Raw genomic sequence first — 19,505 nt, forward strand, 5'->3', positions numbered from 1 at the left:
CAGAGTGCAAAATATATGTTTTATATAAATTTATTTATATAAATAATTTGACTGTGAAAAAAATCTAAATCTTCTTTTTAACTAACTGTCACCTCCCCTCTTCAGAATTTTCTAGCAACGCTTCTTATTTTAAGGTAATACCCAGAATAATCCAATCACTTACATCTTTTCCTTTAAATTTTCATGTGTTCTTATATTTATAATTTTTTAAATATTATTAAAAATCTATACAAAAATATGATAATATTTTTAGAAAAACCGATTTGGATCGATCCATAGAAAAAAGGGACAAAAAAAAAAGTAATTGAGTATTGGGTTTGTAGATCAAGTGTAAATCTTCTCTTCTTGTAATGAATTCTAATTTTTTTATTTGATTTGCAAATAGAAAATAAAGATAAAACACTTTCTATTGGCAAAACATAAGAAACAGGAATTGAGTTACTTTTACCATAAAATAAGAGCTAACTATATCGCTGTGTAATTCATACATGAATATGTGTCACGTTTGCGCATAATTAGTGAGTGGTATAGTTGGGCTACACTTGTAATATGGACATTTGTTGGGCTTCATACAACAAGGCAAAGCATTGCTGAAAATAATGTGGCCTATCATCGAGTGTTCGTACTTCACAAGAAGAAAATGAAAAATGAAAATAAAAAGACGAGAATAATACACAAAAGTGTGAGAGTAAGATATTATAATAGGATCAACTAGACTTAAATTTCAACTAAAAACTATAGTCGATGCATAATTTGAATTATATTTTTAGCACTAAAATCCAACATGTAATATTATATATATATATATATATATATGGTGAAGGCAGGAGTAGTGTTGACATATACTTTTATTTATGTCACATGACTTCATACGATAATTTTGACTGTCTTATTGTCCAAATAAAACTGAGGTGTTGATCAAGTGAAGATTTCATGTATGTGTTGATCAACGGATGAGAGTATGGTAACGATAGTCATCATATATGCATGTGTCATAATCTCATATCAATGAATAAATTATTTATATATATATATATATATATATATATATATATATATATATAATTTTCTCTACGAAATAATCTTAAAATTTATTATTTTATTTATTTAAAAGCGTAAAGATGAGATATGATCAGATTTGTAATTTTAACAAGAGAGAAAACAAGGCAGATTCCAAGAAAATAACAGGAGATGATTGTTGAAGAAAGCATATATGGAAGAGAGAGTAGGTCAAGAGTTGGAGAGCTGACAAGGGAAAAAGAATCATATAAGAACAAACACAGTCATGCCAACAACTCCTCCTCCTACATCCCCCTCCCCAACCTTCTCTACCAAGCCTTGCACTCATCTTGAAATGTCCGCCTCCCCGGAGCTCGCTCGCACAACGCCGCCCGAGTTCTCGCTGAGGCCGATCAAGATGGCGCCGCCGTCGAAGGACGACGACGAAGAGTGCCACACGCCGACCGCCGAAGAGAGCAAGCTCCCGTCCACCACGCTGAGCTGCCCGCCGGCGCCGAGGAAGCCAGGTACGGCGCGGCGGTGCAAGAGGAGGCTGTGGCCCGAAGCGGAGCTCATCGAGATCGGAGCTGAAGAGATGGAGCAGGTGTTTGGGTCGAGGAGTCAATGCAGTCATGCAAAGAAGAGAAGCTGATGACAGCTGATCATACTCGTCTTCTTCACATCTCTGTATATCGTGTGAAGTATGGCTTGGATTAGTAATCTCCTCTTTCCCGGAGGTGTTTCGGTTTCTGTATTCCGAGCAAGATATAGATCATATTGTTGCTGTTCAGCGACAGATTGCATTCGTTTCCTTTGCCTTCTCTTCTTCCAAGGGAAGGATTCAGAATTTACTTCCTCAGTGTGCCCCATAAAACATCCAGTCCACATCGTCTCCCAGTCAATACGATGCAAAGTATAAAGCGAATCCGCTGCTTACAAAGTCTGTGTGTACTGCGAGGAGAGGAGTTTTGGAAGAGGCAGAGAAGGCGAAGGTGCGATGGAGGAATTCTGATGAGTAGATCGAAATGTGGATTTGGCTGCATGCGCGACTTTGCGTGTGGTGCGAGGGCACTCAGCTTGACCTCTTCTTTGTGAAGGCTTCGGACTTTAAGAGGTTGGCGTATCGGACACGACTCTTTCAGCCAATCATCAACACTAGATGTACACAAATTTATTTGCCTATGCAGTTAATCGCAGGTGCGGTGATTTCAATCGTCATCGATACCTCTTTAAGAGTATCATTGAAAACGATTATACTGGTCAAAATTTTAAGTTTTATTTATTTTTTCAGAGTAGTTATTACTGTACTTATTTGGACGAATATTAAGATTATATATATATATATATATATATGATTTTAATATTAGACCGAACTTACATGTTATCTTATGATCTAAGGGACGAATACACTAATTTCAAACTTACAAGGATGAATATATTTAAAAATGACAACTCTCTCTCTCTCTCTCTCTCTCTCTTGTAAAATATTTCTTATTCGGTAAAAGCAAGCTGAGAGTTTTTTTTTAATGTAAAATAGAAACATGAACTTGAGAATACAAAAGTAAAATTAATACAAAAGATTATGAAGAATTAAGGAAATATAATATATAAAATCATATAGATATTAACAAAACAAATATATATATATCATTTTTTTAAGTTTGTGAAATGTTATTTGTAATAGAAATTTCTATTTCTCTCCCTTGAGGTTGCTCGAAGGAATATATTAAAAAATAATTTGTCTATCGATATTTCGTAAAAGATAAGAGCAAGCTGAAATTAAAAAAAAATGTCAAAGAGAAGCATAAGCTTGAATATATATATATATATATATATATATATAATTAATATGTGAAAGGTAATTCCTTTCATAATGGTATTTTTTTGAGCAAAATTCTCTTTTATAGAAGATTTCTGATAAGATAAAAGCAAGCTGAGAATATTAAAAAAAAAAAACATCAAAGAGAAGCATAAACATCAGAATAGAAACATGAAATTAATGGAAAATAGCATGAAGGATAATAAAAATCACAAAATTGCACAGGACTACCTTAAAATGAACTAAACCTTGGATGGATCTTATCACTTGGAATTCAGACTATAATTAGACTAAATTTTAGGAACTTTGTTGGTTTCCATTGCTACACCCAAAATTTGACATTTATGTACTCCAAAAAGCAAACGGCAATCCAATTTGAGCAATGTCAAATCCATCGTCCTGTATGGTTTTAGTTTTGTCAACGAAGTGAGAATCGTTAGTATAATTCTTTTATCGACAAAGATCTAATGATTACAATTTGTAGGACAATTCATTTTAGATAACGTACTAAAAGTTAAGGTTCGTACAAACATCATTTGAGATCCATATAGTTGAAAAGAAGGATAAAGCAAGAAGAAATCGTTTAGGAATATAAATTGAAATGATATAATTAATATTAATGATGCAAGGAGCGATAAAAGATCCGAAATCCGACGAATGACGTGCCCTCTCTCTATTTTGTAGATGGTATTTCATACCCTCTTATCTTACCTTCCTGCGGATTGGAATAAGAGTTGATTCCTGTTGTGGTCCCACTCACTTATTAGCAAAAACGTGGATAGACAGCGTCGTGTTCTCTCTCCCACCAGGAACATCTTTTTACCGTTATTTCTTTACCAATTATAACACCCCTCTCTCTCTCTCTCTCTCCCCGACCTCGCAACCCTACGCGATCTCCTGATGGGCAAAGGTCGACCGCGCGCCGTCGAGAAGGGCGTCCTAGGCCACTCCCTGGGCAGCGCCGCCTCCTCATCCTCCTCCGCCACCGTCGTCCCTCAGGCACCCGTCTTCTACCCCACCGAGGAGGAATTCGCGGACCCGTTGGCTTTCATCTTCAAGATTCGCCCTCTGGCCGAGCCCTTTGGCATTTGCCGAATAGTCCCTCCCCGGTCCTGGAACCCCCCCTTCGCCCTCGACCGCGCCGCGTTCACCTTCCCCACCAAGTCCCAGGCCATCCACCGCCTCCAGACCCGACCGCCCTCCTGCGACCCCGCCACCTTCCGCCTCGAGTACGGCCGCTTCCTCGAATCCCACCTGGGCAAGCGATCCCTCCCGCGGCGGGTCGTCTTCGAGGGCGATGACCTTGATCTCTGCCGCCTCTTTAACGCCGTCAAGCGCTACGGCGGCTACGACATGGTTTGTGCGGAGAAGCGCTGGACCGACGTTGCCCGCTTCGTCCGACCGGCCATCAAGATCTCCGAGTGCGCCAAACACGTCCTCTGCCAGCTCTACCGCGAGCATCTGTACGACTACGAGGAGTACAACAGCCGATTGGACCGGGGAACCAAGAAGGGCAAGAGCACCAGGCGGTGCCCAGAACGGAATACCTCTGCCCAGACCGAGATCCCCAATCGGAAGAGGAGAAGGAAGGGTTTAGGCTGCGAGAGAGCAAAGGAGGTGGTTGAAGAGGTGTTGGATCAGATCTGCGAGCAGTGCAAGAGCGGGTTGCATGGGGAAGTCATGCTCCTTTGTGATCGATGCGATAAAGGCTGTCACTTGTACTGCTTGTCCCCGCCTCTGGAGAAAATTCCATCAGGGAACTGGTATTGCTTGGAGTGCGTGAATTCTGATACGGATTGCTTTGGTTTTGTGCCTGGGAAGCTGTACTCGGTGAATGCATTTAAGCGAATGGATGATCGGATGAGGAGGAAGTGGTTTGGGCAGACAAATGCCAGTCGTGTGCAGATAGAAAAGCGGTTTTGGGAGATTGTGGAAGGCAGATCAGGAGAAGTGGAGGTCATGTATGGAAGCGATTTGGATACATCATTGTATGGAAGTGGATTCCCTCGTGCAAATGATCCAATTCCATCATCGATAGATCCAAATGTCTGGAGACAATATGCTTCAAGTCCATGGAACCTCAATAACCTGCCAAAGTTGCCGGGGTCAATGCTTCGTGCAGTCCGTGAGAATATTGCTGGTGTCATGGTTCCTTGGCTCTATGTGGGAATGCTTTTTTCATCCTTTTGTTGGCATGTTGAGGATCATTGTTTTTACTCAATTAACTACCTGCATTGGTATGTATATATTTCTGCACAGATACCTTTTCTAATTGATACCATTGTGCTTTATTTGAGTATATTGAGATTGACTATAGATACCGTCTCCAAATTGATACCAAATTGCTTCATTTAAACACATAGGTATAAGATGATATAATGATGATTAAATCAGTTAGGCATATATTTAGAAGATAGTAAATTATGATAATTTTATTATTGACTTATGTCAGAAAAGTAGATTCCTATTCATTTATTATATATGCATGTGCATCTAGAGTTGAGTTGAAATTCTATTGGTAGCATGGTTTGTAATACTGTACTGTACCACTCGGTATGGGCGGTATGTACCGGTTCGATAAAGGACCGATATGGGTAGTACATTGATACACTTTAGTGTATCATGTGTCGATATGCTCGGTATGCTCGATATAGCTCGGTACATACCGTATCGACAGCTGATCGATACACCTTGATTGGTAGTACGGTACGGTATTCAGAACCTTGATTAGGAGTAAGGATTATTGTTTTATGATATGAGAGCATGTTGATATCTTTCATACTATGCTAGTGACCTGTAAAATTGATCCAATTATTTGTCATCTCATTCAATAAAAAGTTGGCATGGTGTTTGCTGATGCATTTCTAGCATGACAAATTTCGATATGTGCTTGTTGGCATGACAATCCTTGATTAGGAGGACTAAGGTCACAATTATGTAAACTTAAATCAGTCATCGGGGCACGTATTTCTTGAAGGTCAAAATCAATTCCATTGGGGCAAGACCTACGATGTTTGAAGCTTCGTTTTATGTGCATCAACTAGGATACCCTTAAACTAACATGAGTTTCTTTATGCAACAATCTAACAAGTTCATGTTTTGAGCATTTGGACATGGTGAAGGGCTTACTTCATTTGACCGTTTGTATAAAACAATGCCCAATATCATGTTACACATGGTTTAAAACCTTGGGTAAGGGACTGATATGGGTTCAATATGAATTGGTGTATCGATGTACCATGTATTAAAAGGAAAAGAGAAAAAAAGAGGGGGGGGGGGGTGATGTTGGGTTTGGAGGAAGCTGTTGGCTTGTGATAGTAGGTGGTGTAGGAGGAAGAGGAGGAGGAGTCGTACATGGTGAGCTTGCGACAGCAGGCAATTGGATGGCGACCGGCCGAGCACTAGAGTTATCGAGAGGAGGGAGACTGGAGTAGTTTGCTTTAACCCTAAATTAAAAGAAAAAAGGGATTGAACCAAGCTTACCACCAAGTTCAGGAGGGTTACTACTTGATAACCAATGAAGCACCCATGAATCATCTGAAAAGGGGTGGTCCGCATTGTCACGGACAAACTTCTAAACAGGATGTTTGATATAATGCTTATGTATATCCGTGTCTTTTGGTATGTTCATACTTTGCTTAGCATGTAGAGGGACAACCGAAGGTTTAATAGTCCTATTTTAGTTGGGTTTGGTGGCCGTTTTAGGCTTGTAAATAAATGTTGTGTCATGTGGACACTTTTGAGAGATTTTCGGTTTATAGTGGACCATTTTCACCCTTTGTTGTGCAACTGTTCAGAGCTTGTACAATTTGTTTGTAATTTGCATTGTCTATGAAGTGTTTTCGGAAATGTTTACTTGTGGATCCCGAATGAGGCGTTTTCTCTAACCCGTTCTCTCTTTTGTGGGTCCTAAGGGACATGGGAGGCTTTGGGAAGGCTGACCTTTGCGGACGGACACGCAAGGGTGCCGCACGATTTAGGCAAAACCAGCTAAGTCCGTGACAGATGGTATCAGAGCGGGACAAGCACTCATAGAAACACTTAACATACAAACGTGGGGGACTTAACGGGGCTGCGTTGAGGGCAGTCAGCACACGCACGACCGTTTGGGGGAAAACGAGCATGGAGATGTTGGGAAAAGAAGTCGCTCGGAGGAACGGGCATCTGAGATTGACATTCAGAGGAATGGCCAACCCTTCGCGCAAGAGGCACCACGAGAACAGGCAAGCTTGGAAGAATGCGGAGCGCACAAAGGTTGAGATGGCTGAGTTTGAGCTACAGCTCAACGTTGACAACTATACTTGATGGTGCTCAAGGCAAGCGAGGTGCTTAGTAAAGGATGAGACCATGCAAGGTGGAATGAGTTGCTCAGCGAACGAAAGAGTTGTACAAAGGTCACAGAGGTGAGGGGAATTGCTAACTTAAAGAATTCGGTACTTATGCATAGGCTTGTATGTGAACGATGGAATGTTCGTGGCCATCCCAAGGCGACCGAAACTCGGCGCTATGGAGCATTGAAACTTTCTCTTCGGCATGTGAAGGATACATCCGTAGGAGGCTGAAGTGTGCAACGAGTTCAGCATATTGCTAAGCCTTGAGTGGTGCAGTGGGGGCTGTATTGACGTGGAGTCGTAATCTAGCAAGTGCGTTTGCATGAGGCAGAACAATGCATAGTTTGTTTAGCAAATCGGAGTAGTTCAAGGGGATGGTGGTCTCCGAAACGAAGAGAGATGTTGCTCCAACGGGACAGTTATCCAGGAGGGATAAGTCCCGGCTCTCTAGAGGGAGAATCATGTCGGACGAACCTCACATGTTGAGGAGGAGTATCTCAACAAACAACAACTCCACGAAGCTTAATGGACTGAGCAAGCGGCGAGGAGTCGTCGCATAATCTCGCTCGAGAGAATGCATTGGTGGATGCATTGTGAGATCAAGTGGGGGAGCGACCTAAATCAACACGAATGAAGGCATCGGACTCAAGGGAGGGCTGACCCGTGGAATGGTGGGCGCAAGGGCTATCATCAATTCAATGCAAAAACATGGAACGAAGCAACTTGGGTATAACTTGGCGAACTACCCAAGCTGCATGAAGGGAGCCAACATAGAAGATGGAACATGGAGCGGAGGCACAGTGCTTTCCTTGGATAGAGGTCAAGGGCATAAACTCTTGCAGAGGCAAGAGCAGGATCATGTTGTTCCATGGGTCCTTTATTCTGACGGAGCAGACTTATCTTGCATGGTGCCAAAGACGAAGGGAGCTTCTGAGCACATGCACCTTATATCGGAAAAGCATTTGATGGAGGAACTAAGGCGACTCAATTTGCGGAGGCGAAGTTGGGTTTAGAAGGCCTTGGCACGGGGCAAGAGGACGCGGAGGCGGGTATTCTTGAAGAATATGTCACAGTGTTGCTATTCAAGTTGCCATGACGGAAATGGTGCGCAGCGGAAATTGTGCTGGTAGGGGCAGAGGCCCAGGATCCAGACAATGGTGCACTAATTGCAGCGAAGTCGGGGGACTTCGGGAGCTACTAGGCGACGGACTGTCCTAGAGCGGTGCTTCATCTAAGTGTGACCCAAGAGTGGGTGAATGAAGGTCGATTGCCAAAGGAGCGAACAAAATCGAAGGTGGAAGAGACCCTACGATGTATTGGCAGAGGCCACACATGGAGGGATCACAATTCGAGTTCATCCCACAAGGATCAGAATGCAATAGAGATGTCACCAGGAGGCGACATGGTGCAGCGGATCGTGGTGGAACAGTTCGTGGTAATGCGATACACATGAATGAGTCCCATGAGGGACTAGATCATACGGAGGTATGATCGGGAGCTTCTAGAAGCTTAACTTCGGTGAACAACACGACGACAAGAAGGGCTATGGATTCAAGGAGTGAAGGCCATGGTACCGTAGAGGCGGGTCTTCCGTGCGTGCATCGAATTTTGCATCGGATGGAAGCCTTGGTCATCAGCATATGGGGGCTGTGTTTCACCAAGGAAAAAGTTCAAATGCAAGTACCAGTAAGTCCCATGGGAGGGACTTGATCATGCAGAGGTATAATCGAAGCAGCTGGAGAGTTGGATTGCTCTAGAGCCCATATTCGCTTAAGGGAGCCTAACAAGTCAGAGGACAAGGTCGAGAAAGCGAACGTTATTACCAAGGAAGCTAAGGAGAACAGAATCGGTGCAAAACCTACAACATGATGGTAGAGTCCATACATGAGAGTTGCAGTCTGTCTTTCCATCGACCAAAGGGATCTGCTTGGAGAACATCGAGGTGTTGAAGCAGGGGGTCGAAAGAGGCGAGTAAGCGACGATGAGTCCAGGGGGACTTAGCTACCCAAAATCAAGCATCAGTTAGAATGGAGGTGGACTCGGAGGAGTACCATAGAGGCATATCTACTGATTGTGAAGAAAAGGGATGCAGATGCGAGACGACGGATAGTAGTGCCATGGACATGGCAGCGCCATGGTACCGCAGAGGCGGGACTTCCGTGAAAGCCATTGATCCCTTGCTCTCATGGAGGGAGAGCGCTTCGTCGTGAAAGGGGTCGAGGAGGTGGAGCATGCAGAGGCAAACTCCAAGTACCGAGATAAGGCTAAAGGGCAGAGGCCAAGGAACTTCATAAGACCGGTGTCAACGAGCTTCTCATCAAGATAGCAAAAAATGAAGGACTTCGGGTCAGGCAAGAGTGCATGACCAAGGAACGAAGTAGGCAGTACGCGGTGCTGTACCTTTGTTACTCAGTGGAGTAGGTGACAGGGTTGATGGAGAAGACGGTACAATCCCAGAGGCGACTAAACCTATGAAAGAATTACTTCAAGTTGGGGTGAAAACTTCCTGCATTCCAGAAGTTCGATAGTATTGAGAAGGTGAATCACAGTAACTAACTCAACGCAAAGAGTGCAAACACTAAGTGCTTCAGAAGTGTGAGCAAAGAGCAGGCGAAGGCCAGTAACCAGCTCGATGCATGGAGTACAACCTCGAGGAGGCGGGCGAAGTCAAGTAACCTTTGCCTTCTCAACTCTTAAGAGAATGGGCGAAACCGAGTACCCCAATTCTCTTATCTATCCAGCAGAGGAGCTCTGCACATGTTTAAAGACTCTTCTGAGATAATGGAAGACAATAGTTGTCAAATCCTCACCAACGGTGATCAGTGCTACTAAGAGTAGATTGTCCGCTTCATTTTCCAACAAAATGCCAATCGAAAGCGGAAGTGATGCGAACCTACTTGAAAGTGACAACTAAGTGAAAGAAGAGTCAATGGGCAAATTTTGTGGAGGAAGGACCCAAAACTTCAGAAGTTTGCGAGATGATGCTCGTTAAAGCTCCAACAAGCATCCACCCAATTTAAGCAGCATGAACATTTGAGAGACTGGCGTATAGTAAGGATGGTCTTTTCCTTCATTTGGAGGATCCGCTGGAACCAACAGGGATCAAAACAACTCAGCCAACCCCACAATAGATTCAGAGTCATTGGCGAGTTGAAGCAGCATGATAGATCAAAGGTTCGACTACTCAAAAAAAAAAAAAAAAAAACAGCAGCGGAGATCAGCTGGGAGCCAAGAGGCGCATTGCAGCTGGAGCAGAAGATTGAAGACTCAACAAAAGCGAGGAGTTGCAGTGTCGACAAAGGCTTCGACGAGGACGTCGAAGGAATAAGCGGGGGAGAATGTCATGGACAAACTTCTAAACAGGATGTTTGATGTAATGCTTATGTATGTCCGTGTCGTTTGGTATGTTCATACTTTACTTAGCATGTAGAGGGACAGCCGAAGGTTTAATAGTTCCATTTTAGTTGGGTTTAGTAGTTGTTTTAGGCTTGTAAATAAAGGTTGTGTCATGTGGACACTTGTGAGAGATTTTCGGTCTGTAGTGGACTATTTTGACCCTTTGTTGTGCAACTGTTCAGAGCTTGTACAGTCTGTTTGTAATTTGCATTGTCTTTGAAGTATTTTCGGAAATGTTTGCTTGTGGATCCCGAATGAGGCGTTTTCTTTAACCCGTTCTCTCTTTTGTGGGTCCTAAGGGATATGGGAAGCTTTGGGGAGGCTGACCTTTGCGGACGGACACGCAAGGGTGTCGCACGATTTAGGCAAAGCCAGCTAAGTCCGTGACAGCATGCCAATTCATGCTCGGGTTGGTAAAAACAGCATGGTCTGTGCTGGTCCATGTGAAATTTAGAACCTTGATCTACTGTCCATTTTGTGTTGGTCTAGTGAATTTACAAAATACTCCAAAATCACATGTATATATATGAATCTTTATTTTCTGATGTGTGCACTTGTAGCATTTTATGTATGCACATTTAGTGGTCCACAGTTTGTTTTACCACCTGGACACTTGCCTTGGCACCTAGGCGAATGGAGGTAAAAACAAGAGGTTGAAATAACATGAATCATTTTGGTACTTACAATTATCTATTCTAGGTAGCTCCTTTTGTCACCCCAGATTATGGTTTGGCAAAATTGTTATTGATCATAATCTCGGTTTGATCGATGAGGTGGGCACCTTGTACTGGCACCGATTTGGAAGAAGTACTCCAGGGCACAGGCTTTCTGAAATTCTAATAGAGGTTACAAAAGTTATCTTATTTATCAACAGAAACAATAATGCTTTGCCATTTGAGTTGCTTGGAGATCCTCCTTGCTATAATGAATTGTTTTTTGTTGAAGCTTCTTAATCTAATGTATGTATGACTCAATAGCTTGTTTATGCCTTCTAGATGATGCACTTAAAAGACATTCTTGTCTCAGTTGATTGCTTTGCTCGATTCAGATTGGTGCAGCAAATGTGAGAATAAGATGTAAAATTGGTTTTTAAGTTTGAGTCCTAAGATGAAAGGTTCAGCTGGTTGGGTAGGATCTCGAGTTGTTTAGTTGGGTGAGTTAGTGAGCTAAGCTTAGTTATAATCTAGGTTTATCTTAAATGTATTTGGTTGTCATTTTAGGGGACTGTCTTGTTCGTGTGATAGTTATTATTTCAGGTGCCTAATTTTTGGCCCTTCTTTGAAATAATGTCTTTGGATTCAAATTAATCTTGGTTGGGCGACTGCTTTGTGTGCTTTCATCCATGCTATTAGGAGGTGGAGAGTGTTTATGCCTTGTAAAGGTTATAATTAACTGTTTTTTAGGAAGTGCAGAGTGGGGCTGAAGCAATCTTTTATGATGAATAATCACTACTGTAAAGGTGAAAACTATGCATCAACTTTGAAGAAGAATAGTAAAACAAAAGGTGGCGATACGCCCTAAATTAGGACTTCTTTATCTATGTTACAATAACAAGCTGTAATGGTCCATTTTCCGACTATGTGGGGGTGGTTACATGGATTTTTTTCTGTCATTGAACTTAGTACAAAATAATATCTTTAGCTAAATCAAAAGTTTGTTTATACTTTCTAGTCATCATCTTGTCTAACTATAACGGTTATATTTCTCCTTATAACACATCCATACTTATATTCTGTGTCAAATTTATGTCTAATTGTTCACCAATGAAAACATTTGTTATTCTATCATCCACCTTAACATTCTCATTTCAATGATACCAACTTTTTAGATATATTGTTTCTTGATCATAAATCCATAAAGCATGATTGGCCTAACAATAATCTTGTTAATTTTTCTTTTAATCTAAAGAATATCTGATGACGATAGAAAACTGCTTGCATCTTTTTCTTCTTCAACCACCCAGGTTCCTCTTTTTTAAAGTCACTAGCATTTACTTTATGAGCATAACTTCATCAATATTTCCTTCATATTGAATAATCAAACTAAAGTACCTAAAATTCTTACTTAAACTACTTCATTCATTTTAACTACATTTGTAATTTTTGTTTAGTATTACTTGAATTACATCTCATGTATTAAGTCTTACTCCTGTTTAATTTAAAGCATCTTCATTTTAATTCTTGTTTCTACTCAAGTTTGAAACTAATTCCATTTGAACTTTCATTAATTAAAATAATATCATTAACAAATAACATATATCATGAAGCTTTGTCCTGTTTATGCATATGAAAGCAAGTTTATCCATTATTAATTTGAAAAGATAAGAACCAAGATCGATCTCAAATAATCAGTGATAGAAAACTTGTTATGCACACTCCCTGGTATTTAAACATTAGTGACTAGATTGTTATACATATCTTTCATGACATTAATATAAATAGTGACTATACCTTTTTTTTCTAAAATCCACAATAATAAATCTCTAGGAACATTATAGATTTTTTCTAAATCAATAAAAACTATTTCCAAATAATTATTTTTTCTTATAATTTTCATTAATTGCCTTAACAAATAAATATCTTCATGGTCGATGACTCGATCTAGCAAGCACAAACTAAAATTACTTATTTCACATCTTATTTTATCATCAATCACTCTTCATAACTCATTATTTTAATCTCTATAAATAGAATAGCTGTGGATTTTTTTAATTCTTAAAGTATCTTTAAATAAACTAGTCAATCAAATTATGCCTAATCTTTGAACGCCATTCAAACCTCAATATAAATACCATCAGGTCCCGCATTCTTATTTTTTTCCAGTTTTTTTTTTTACCTTAGTTTTAATTTCACAAACAAATCTATGGAGACTACAGAATTTTTTATCCCTACCACTATTTTCTATCCCTTGAGATAAGGTTTTTTAGAATGTTCACTACATAATTTCTAGCAATATTTTTTCCATAAACCTTGTATTTGTCATACTTATGACCCTTTTTTATTCTTTTTTGGTCACTATATATCTTATAAAAATTTACTCATTTTTTCCATTTTCCAATTTTTAAGCATGATCTCTAGTAGCAAATGCGTTTCAACTTTCTCGCACCACCATCAGATCTCTCCAAAAGCTACAGTTTTGTTTTTAGATTCTCCAAAAATTTCCAATGCTATGCTGCTAATTTTAGTGGCCATCAACAATCATATGATATTAATATTGTCCATGTCCAAGTTCCAAACCTTTCTCTTTTTGCATTTTAATTATTAAGAGCCTATAATCCGTACACATAACCCTATTGGCATTTCTAGTTAAAAAAACAATTTATATGATTGTAAACATGAGTCATGAGCACTCTTAAAAGTTAAAATAATCAAGCATTTGTCTTTTTTTTCTTGAAGTGATTAGTGACATTTATGAAATCATAAGTAACAAAATCTACACCATGCCCTTGTTTCTCTTTTTACGGCTGAAGTTCCAATGTACTTATTTGAAAGTGGTCATCCAAAACCCTTCAATTGTAAATTCATTTGAAGGCATTCCTTCTATAACTCTAAACATTTCCAAAAATGATTCTTGGTTTGATCATCCAATTCAATATGAGATGCTTATGATATTCAAAATCTCTTCTCCCTATACTAAATTTAAAACACTAGTAGTCAAATGCCATAAATTGTTTATTTCCTTCTAATATTGGCTGCGAATATTTTTTTCTACTTTTAGGAGTTACTGCTTCCTACTCATCTTTGTCACTGATATAATATTTCTTGATTGTTCTATCTATCATATGTGTTTTTTGACCTCATTTAAAGGTTCTCTGGACTTCACATCTGGCATTTGTGCGGGGTATCTAGGAAATTTTGGTGCCTACAGACTAGAAGATTTTGTTGATTAATCTTCAATTTCCTCAAACGTCTTTACATTTTTTTTATACTTGTTATGATTAACCCTTTCTCTAGCCTTCATGATTTTATCTTCATTCATGGTTGCCATGTTGGAGTAATTGCATATGTTTGTTCCAATGTTGGATAGACTTGGGCATGCATTTTTGCTTTTTGGGTGTAATTTTTTTGTGGGGACATAGATTGTTCGCACTGTCTTGGCACCTGCCTGCCCTGGCTGTCACATAGTTTCTTGCAGTACTGCATTCTGTCACACTATGTTTACACATGGTTATGTTTAAGGTGCATTTAGTTACAAAGGCATCATCACCATGCTGGCTATATCTTTCTATGCCAATGCATGTCAAACTGGATCTATGTTTACCATGCTGGCAGAGCTCCATATTGGTCATACATGTGTATAGAATGGTTGGTAAATAATGCAGCTAAAAAAGCATAACATATGAACATTCTTCCATGAGCAACATATAAGTAAGGAATCACAAGACAGTCATTTTTCTTAATCAATGCTCGCAATTTTGATCCATACTGACGTACCGTGCCTTGCTCGGTATGGTACATACCAAGGTGTACCAACGGTATATTAGGGCGTACCGAGTGGCATGCCTAAAATAGCTGAAAGGTCGGTAATGGTCAAAATCGATCGGTACCCCCGGTACAAGTCAGTACCGTCCGATATAGCCCTGTATCGCTTGATACGGGGTAAAATATTTGGTACCGCCCAGTGGCAAGTGGTTCGTGTGCCGAGAGGCTCTCAGATCGGTATGTACCGTCGATACACATCGAAATTAAAAACCATGCTCTTAATATGCATTAGACATCCTGATTGTTTTAAATATATGTTGTCTGAAAGTTCCCTGGTTTTTGAACCTGAGGAAAATTTTCAACAGTCAGTCAGCAGTGGCTAGCAATCATGGGTAGGATATATTGCTAGATAGAAAATTCAGAGGCAATAGGATCTTTTCATTCAACTTTTTTTGAGAATCTGATATTGTGGAATATATCTGTTCATGATTTTGAAAAGAAGATTTGACAGAGACAAGTCGTTGGGTCATTGTTTAGATAGGCAATTCAACCTAATTAAACTGCACATCTCACCTATAAATGTACAAAATTTTAGGTATCTAATGGGAGTTTTATGTAAGCCAAATGCTTTGCATCATTTTCCTATCTAGTGGATAAAGGGACATTATCCAATGACTTAAGAGATGTATCAGCCATTGGTGTAGTTCTTTTAAGTATATGGTTGGTGCTGGATGCTTGTATGATCACATAACCTTGTTTTGTAAATAAAAAAATAATTCCATCCCTTGTATTTGTGTAAATGTGTGAAACATAGCACATCAACAAGTAGATACGAGGTTAATGAAGGATGCTCATATCAGGATTTTGAATACCGGTCTGTATCGGCATATCGAGCTTTGCTTGGTATGGTATGTATCGGTATATACTGTCGGTATGTTAGAGTGTACCGATGATACATCCTAAAACCTTAAAAATACCTTCACCTACCATACCAGGGTGTACCGATCGGTATGCCTCGATAACGGTCGAAATCTAAGGCGGTATCGGTCGGTACACCTCGGTACCGGTCAAAACACTGGTACTGTCCTATAGAGGATGGTCTGTGTACCGGTATCCTCTTGGACCGGTACGTACTGCCCGTATCGGGTGGTACATATCGAAATTGAGAATCCTGGCTCATATGATCATGTAACCTTGTTCATGTATCATGTGAACATAAGCACCTTACCTCAATGAATCTGGCTTTGAAAAATTTTGTCAATCTAGAAACATAACCGATTGATACCACATTTTATTACCTTCTTTTCTTTTGATTCTTGTTTTTAAATTTTGGTTTATGTCATTTTCTAATACTCAACAGAATACAAAAAGACTGCACATTTTTCTTTTGCACATACATGTTCACATAAGTTTTAATAGTTCTTCCAGCGGCAATTATTTAATCTAATTTGGCATTGTGTAATTTCAGGGGAGAACCAAAGTGTTGGTATGGTGTGCCAGGATCTGAGGCTAATGCTTTTGAGCAGGTAATTTGTCTTCTTAGTCATCTATAAATACTTGTATATCCAATGAATTTGTAACAGTAGTACTGGAGTCAACAAGATTCTGTAGTTAAATATGACACTCAAATATCTTAAATTTTATCAGTGTTTCCTCTATATCATAAATGGAGTGGTCAGCAGTTTCTTATGGAATTTTTTTTGTGGACGAGACGTTGAAATCTTGCTGAAGCACGCATGAGAAGAAAAATGGTTTTAAGTCATTTGATGGTTCATTTTGGTTGAATTATTGTTTCAAATGTATTGCTTCTTGTTTAGACAAAAGTTTTTGTAATTTAGAACTTTATTAAAATATAAACATTCAAAGCCAAGACATGCAGGGCGGAAATACAGTGGAGATGTAGAATATTTAATAAGCTTTGAACTTTGATGAGGTTGACTATGTGACTATTAGCTCATCAATTTTGTTTTGTATGCTGCATAACTGGATGTTTGTAATAGATCCACTTTCATGCATGTCCAAGAAATATGATCTTCTCATGCATTGTTGAAATATCTTTTTATCTTTTTGGTCATTTTATTGGATGAATCTTTTGGACCATCTTGATCCTCATGGTTTTAGCTAACCTGTTCTTTTTCGTGTTTACAGGTTATGCGAACGACTCTTCCAGATCTATTTGAGGCACAACCAGATTTGCTTTTCCAGCTTGTCACAATGCTTAATCCCTCTATTTTGCTGGAAAAGGGTGTTCCAGTTTATAGTGTTCTGCAGGTTAGTGAAATGAAAAAGTTTTATCCAAAATGTTGTTTTCTCGTATGGTACTGGGAGTGTGATCATTCTTTCTCATTCAGATTTATCCTTAACATGAAAGGAGATGACAGCTTTTTGTAACTTTTTTTGGTGGTAATAGTAATAGTATTTCATGTTGGAAACATTTATGTGACCTTTTAAGAGATGCACTCCTTTGCAGGAGCCTGGAAACTTTGTCATTACTTTTCCAAGGTCCTTTCATGGTGGTTTCAATTTTGGTAGGTAGTCATTTAATTAACTGACCAGTGGTGTTGTGAATTCCAAATCTAGTTCATTTTGTAATTTATTCAACAAAGCTTAACGGCTGGGTTTCAGGCTTAAATTGTGCTGAAGCTGTCAATTTTGCTCCTGCGGACTGGTTGCCTCATGGTGGAGTTGGAGCAGACTTGTATCGGTTGTATCGAAAGGCTGCTGTTTTATCTCATGAAGAACTTCTTTGTGTAGCTGTTAAGGTTGACTTCATTGTGACCTTGCTGATGCTCTTTTTTATGTTATTGACTTTGGAAAGGCTTGTCAACTTTGAATATGTCTAATTTTTTTCTTTTTCATTTCTTATTGTGTCATTGCATTTACTAAATGTGGTGTTACTTTGTTCATTTTAGCCATATCTATAAAACATATGGTGACCTGTTAAATTTGATTATTGGCTAATTCCTAATTGCATTTATTTTACAATTTCCTTATCGACATTGTTATTATGTTTAGTTCCATTTCAGGTTTGTTTATATGTTGATTAATATGTTTTGATCAAATTTATAAAATGATGAACACCTACCTAAAGAAAATGAGTACTCTGTGATGATCATGAAAACTTGTGCAACCATATGAAAATTGCAAAAAAATACTTGGTAGCAAAACAGGATGTCTTTTGACATTTTGTTTACACAATTTGTCACATCTATACTATATATTCTTTTCATGATGTAGCTGTTGACTCCATGTGATCATCCTATGATTTTTTGGTAATATTTTATTTTATTGGCCATTTCTTTCAGGCCTGTACTGTTCTGTATGGTTACTTTCTCATATTCTTAATTTCAACAATTGGCCAATGTTTTCAAAGTTTGCCTTCGCACAATGCTATGCAGACTTGTCATTTTTCCCTAGTGGTTCTTGGTTCAAATTTTGGTGTTAAAATCAATGGTACTGTTTCTTAGGGCATTTAAATCTTCCTAACTTCATTTTACACGCTTTGGTAGAGCGACTGTGATTCCAAAGCTTTGCCTTATCTGAAGGAAGAAATGCAGATGGTATTTGTTAGAGAAAAGAAGTATAGGGAGCAGTTGTGGGTTAATGGTATTGTCAGATCTTCTCCAATGTGCCCAAAGAAACATCCCAATTATGTGGGCTGTGAAGAGGTAGATTCTTTTTTATTTGTTGTGCCTAACTGTCTATCTCAGTTCGCTAATTTGCTTCAAGTCTTTTTCTGATATGATCAAGAACCTGAGAAATTTTGTAGGATCCTGCATGCGTTATATGTCAACAGTATCTTTATCTTTCCGCCATTACATGCAGCTGCAGACCATCTACTTTTGTCTGCCTTGAGGTATGTTGTTGTCTTGGAAATAATAACTATTCTCAGCCAAGAACATATGTTGTCTAAGTAAATAGGAAATAGTTTAGGTAAAGATGTTAACATGATTACCATGCAAATGTTAACAAATAACTCAAATTTCATACCAATTTTGGTTATCTTTCTTCCACATGACTCCTCAGATTCTTGAATTACATTAATGTGGCTGTAGATACCAAGATTCTAGATCTCGATACAGATATTTGTACCAGTTCACTGTTGGACCACTACAGGTCTGGCATATTAGGATCTATGTTCTTTCTAGCTTGCCTTTTCACTATTGTCTTTGTCTCTTTAAGAAGAAAAATGGTAATGGCAATTTAAGGGGGTATGTACCAGCAACCAACTTAAATGATAAATGGAAGCAAGCATCCATGTGTAAGTGTTGTTCATCAAGTTAAAAAAATTTCACCACTCTTATTCAAACATAAGCTGCAGATGTTGGCAAAATTCTGGATTACATGCATCAAACAGTCTGAGTCTCCTAAACATCTCTCTTAAAAAAATCCGATGACTGCCATTTGAATGGAACAAAAAAGATGCTTTGTGCAAGTATATATCCAATCTAGGATCCTGCTCAGCTTGGTAAAACAAAAGTAATGAGCATCAGTTTCTTCTATGTATGAGTGATTATAAAAAATGCCTGATAGTAAAGG

The 19,505-nt window shown here is 39.1% G+C and overlaps 1 protein-coding gene across 4 annotated transcripts in view; it reads left to right on the forward strand.

The window, feature by feature from the left end:
- The first annotated feature begins 3,671 nt into the window (after window positions 1-3,671).
- Window positions 3,672-19,505, forward strand: part of LOC135584465 (lysine-specific demethylase JMJ17-like) — a 54,374-nt gene continuing 38,540 nt past the window's right edge. For 3 of the 4 annotated variants that reach the window (XM_065126340.1, XM_065126342.1, XM_065126339.1), the window contains exons 1-7: window positions 3,672-5,055; window positions 16,435-16,492; window positions 17,115-17,237; window positions 17,437-17,494; window positions 17,592-17,728; window positions 18,476-18,634; window positions 18,736-18,822. In XM_065126340.1, coding sequence (XP_064982412.1) covers window positions 3,719-5,055; window positions 16,435-16,492; window positions 17,115-17,237; window positions 17,437-17,494; window positions 17,592-17,728; window positions 18,476-18,634; window positions 18,736-18,822 — 1,959 coding nt within the window. In that variant the 5' untranslated portion in view covers window positions 3,672-3,718. Of the gene's footprint in view, window positions 5,056-16,434; window positions 16,493-17,114; window positions 17,238-17,436; window positions 17,495-17,572; window positions 17,729-18,475; window positions 18,635-18,735; window positions 18,823-19,505 lie in introns of all 4 variants that reach the window. The other variant, XM_065126343.1, reaches the window with a different exon arrangement.

This window comes from Musa acuminata, chromosome BXJ2-9 (genome assembly GCF_036884655.1).
Source record: "Musa acuminata AAA Group cultivar baxijiao chromosome BXJ2-9, Cavendish_Baxijiao_AAA, whole genome shotgun sequence".
NCBI classification, from domain to species: domain Eukaryota; kingdom Viridiplantae; phylum Streptophyta; class Magnoliopsida; order Zingiberales; family Musaceae; genus Musa; species Musa acuminata.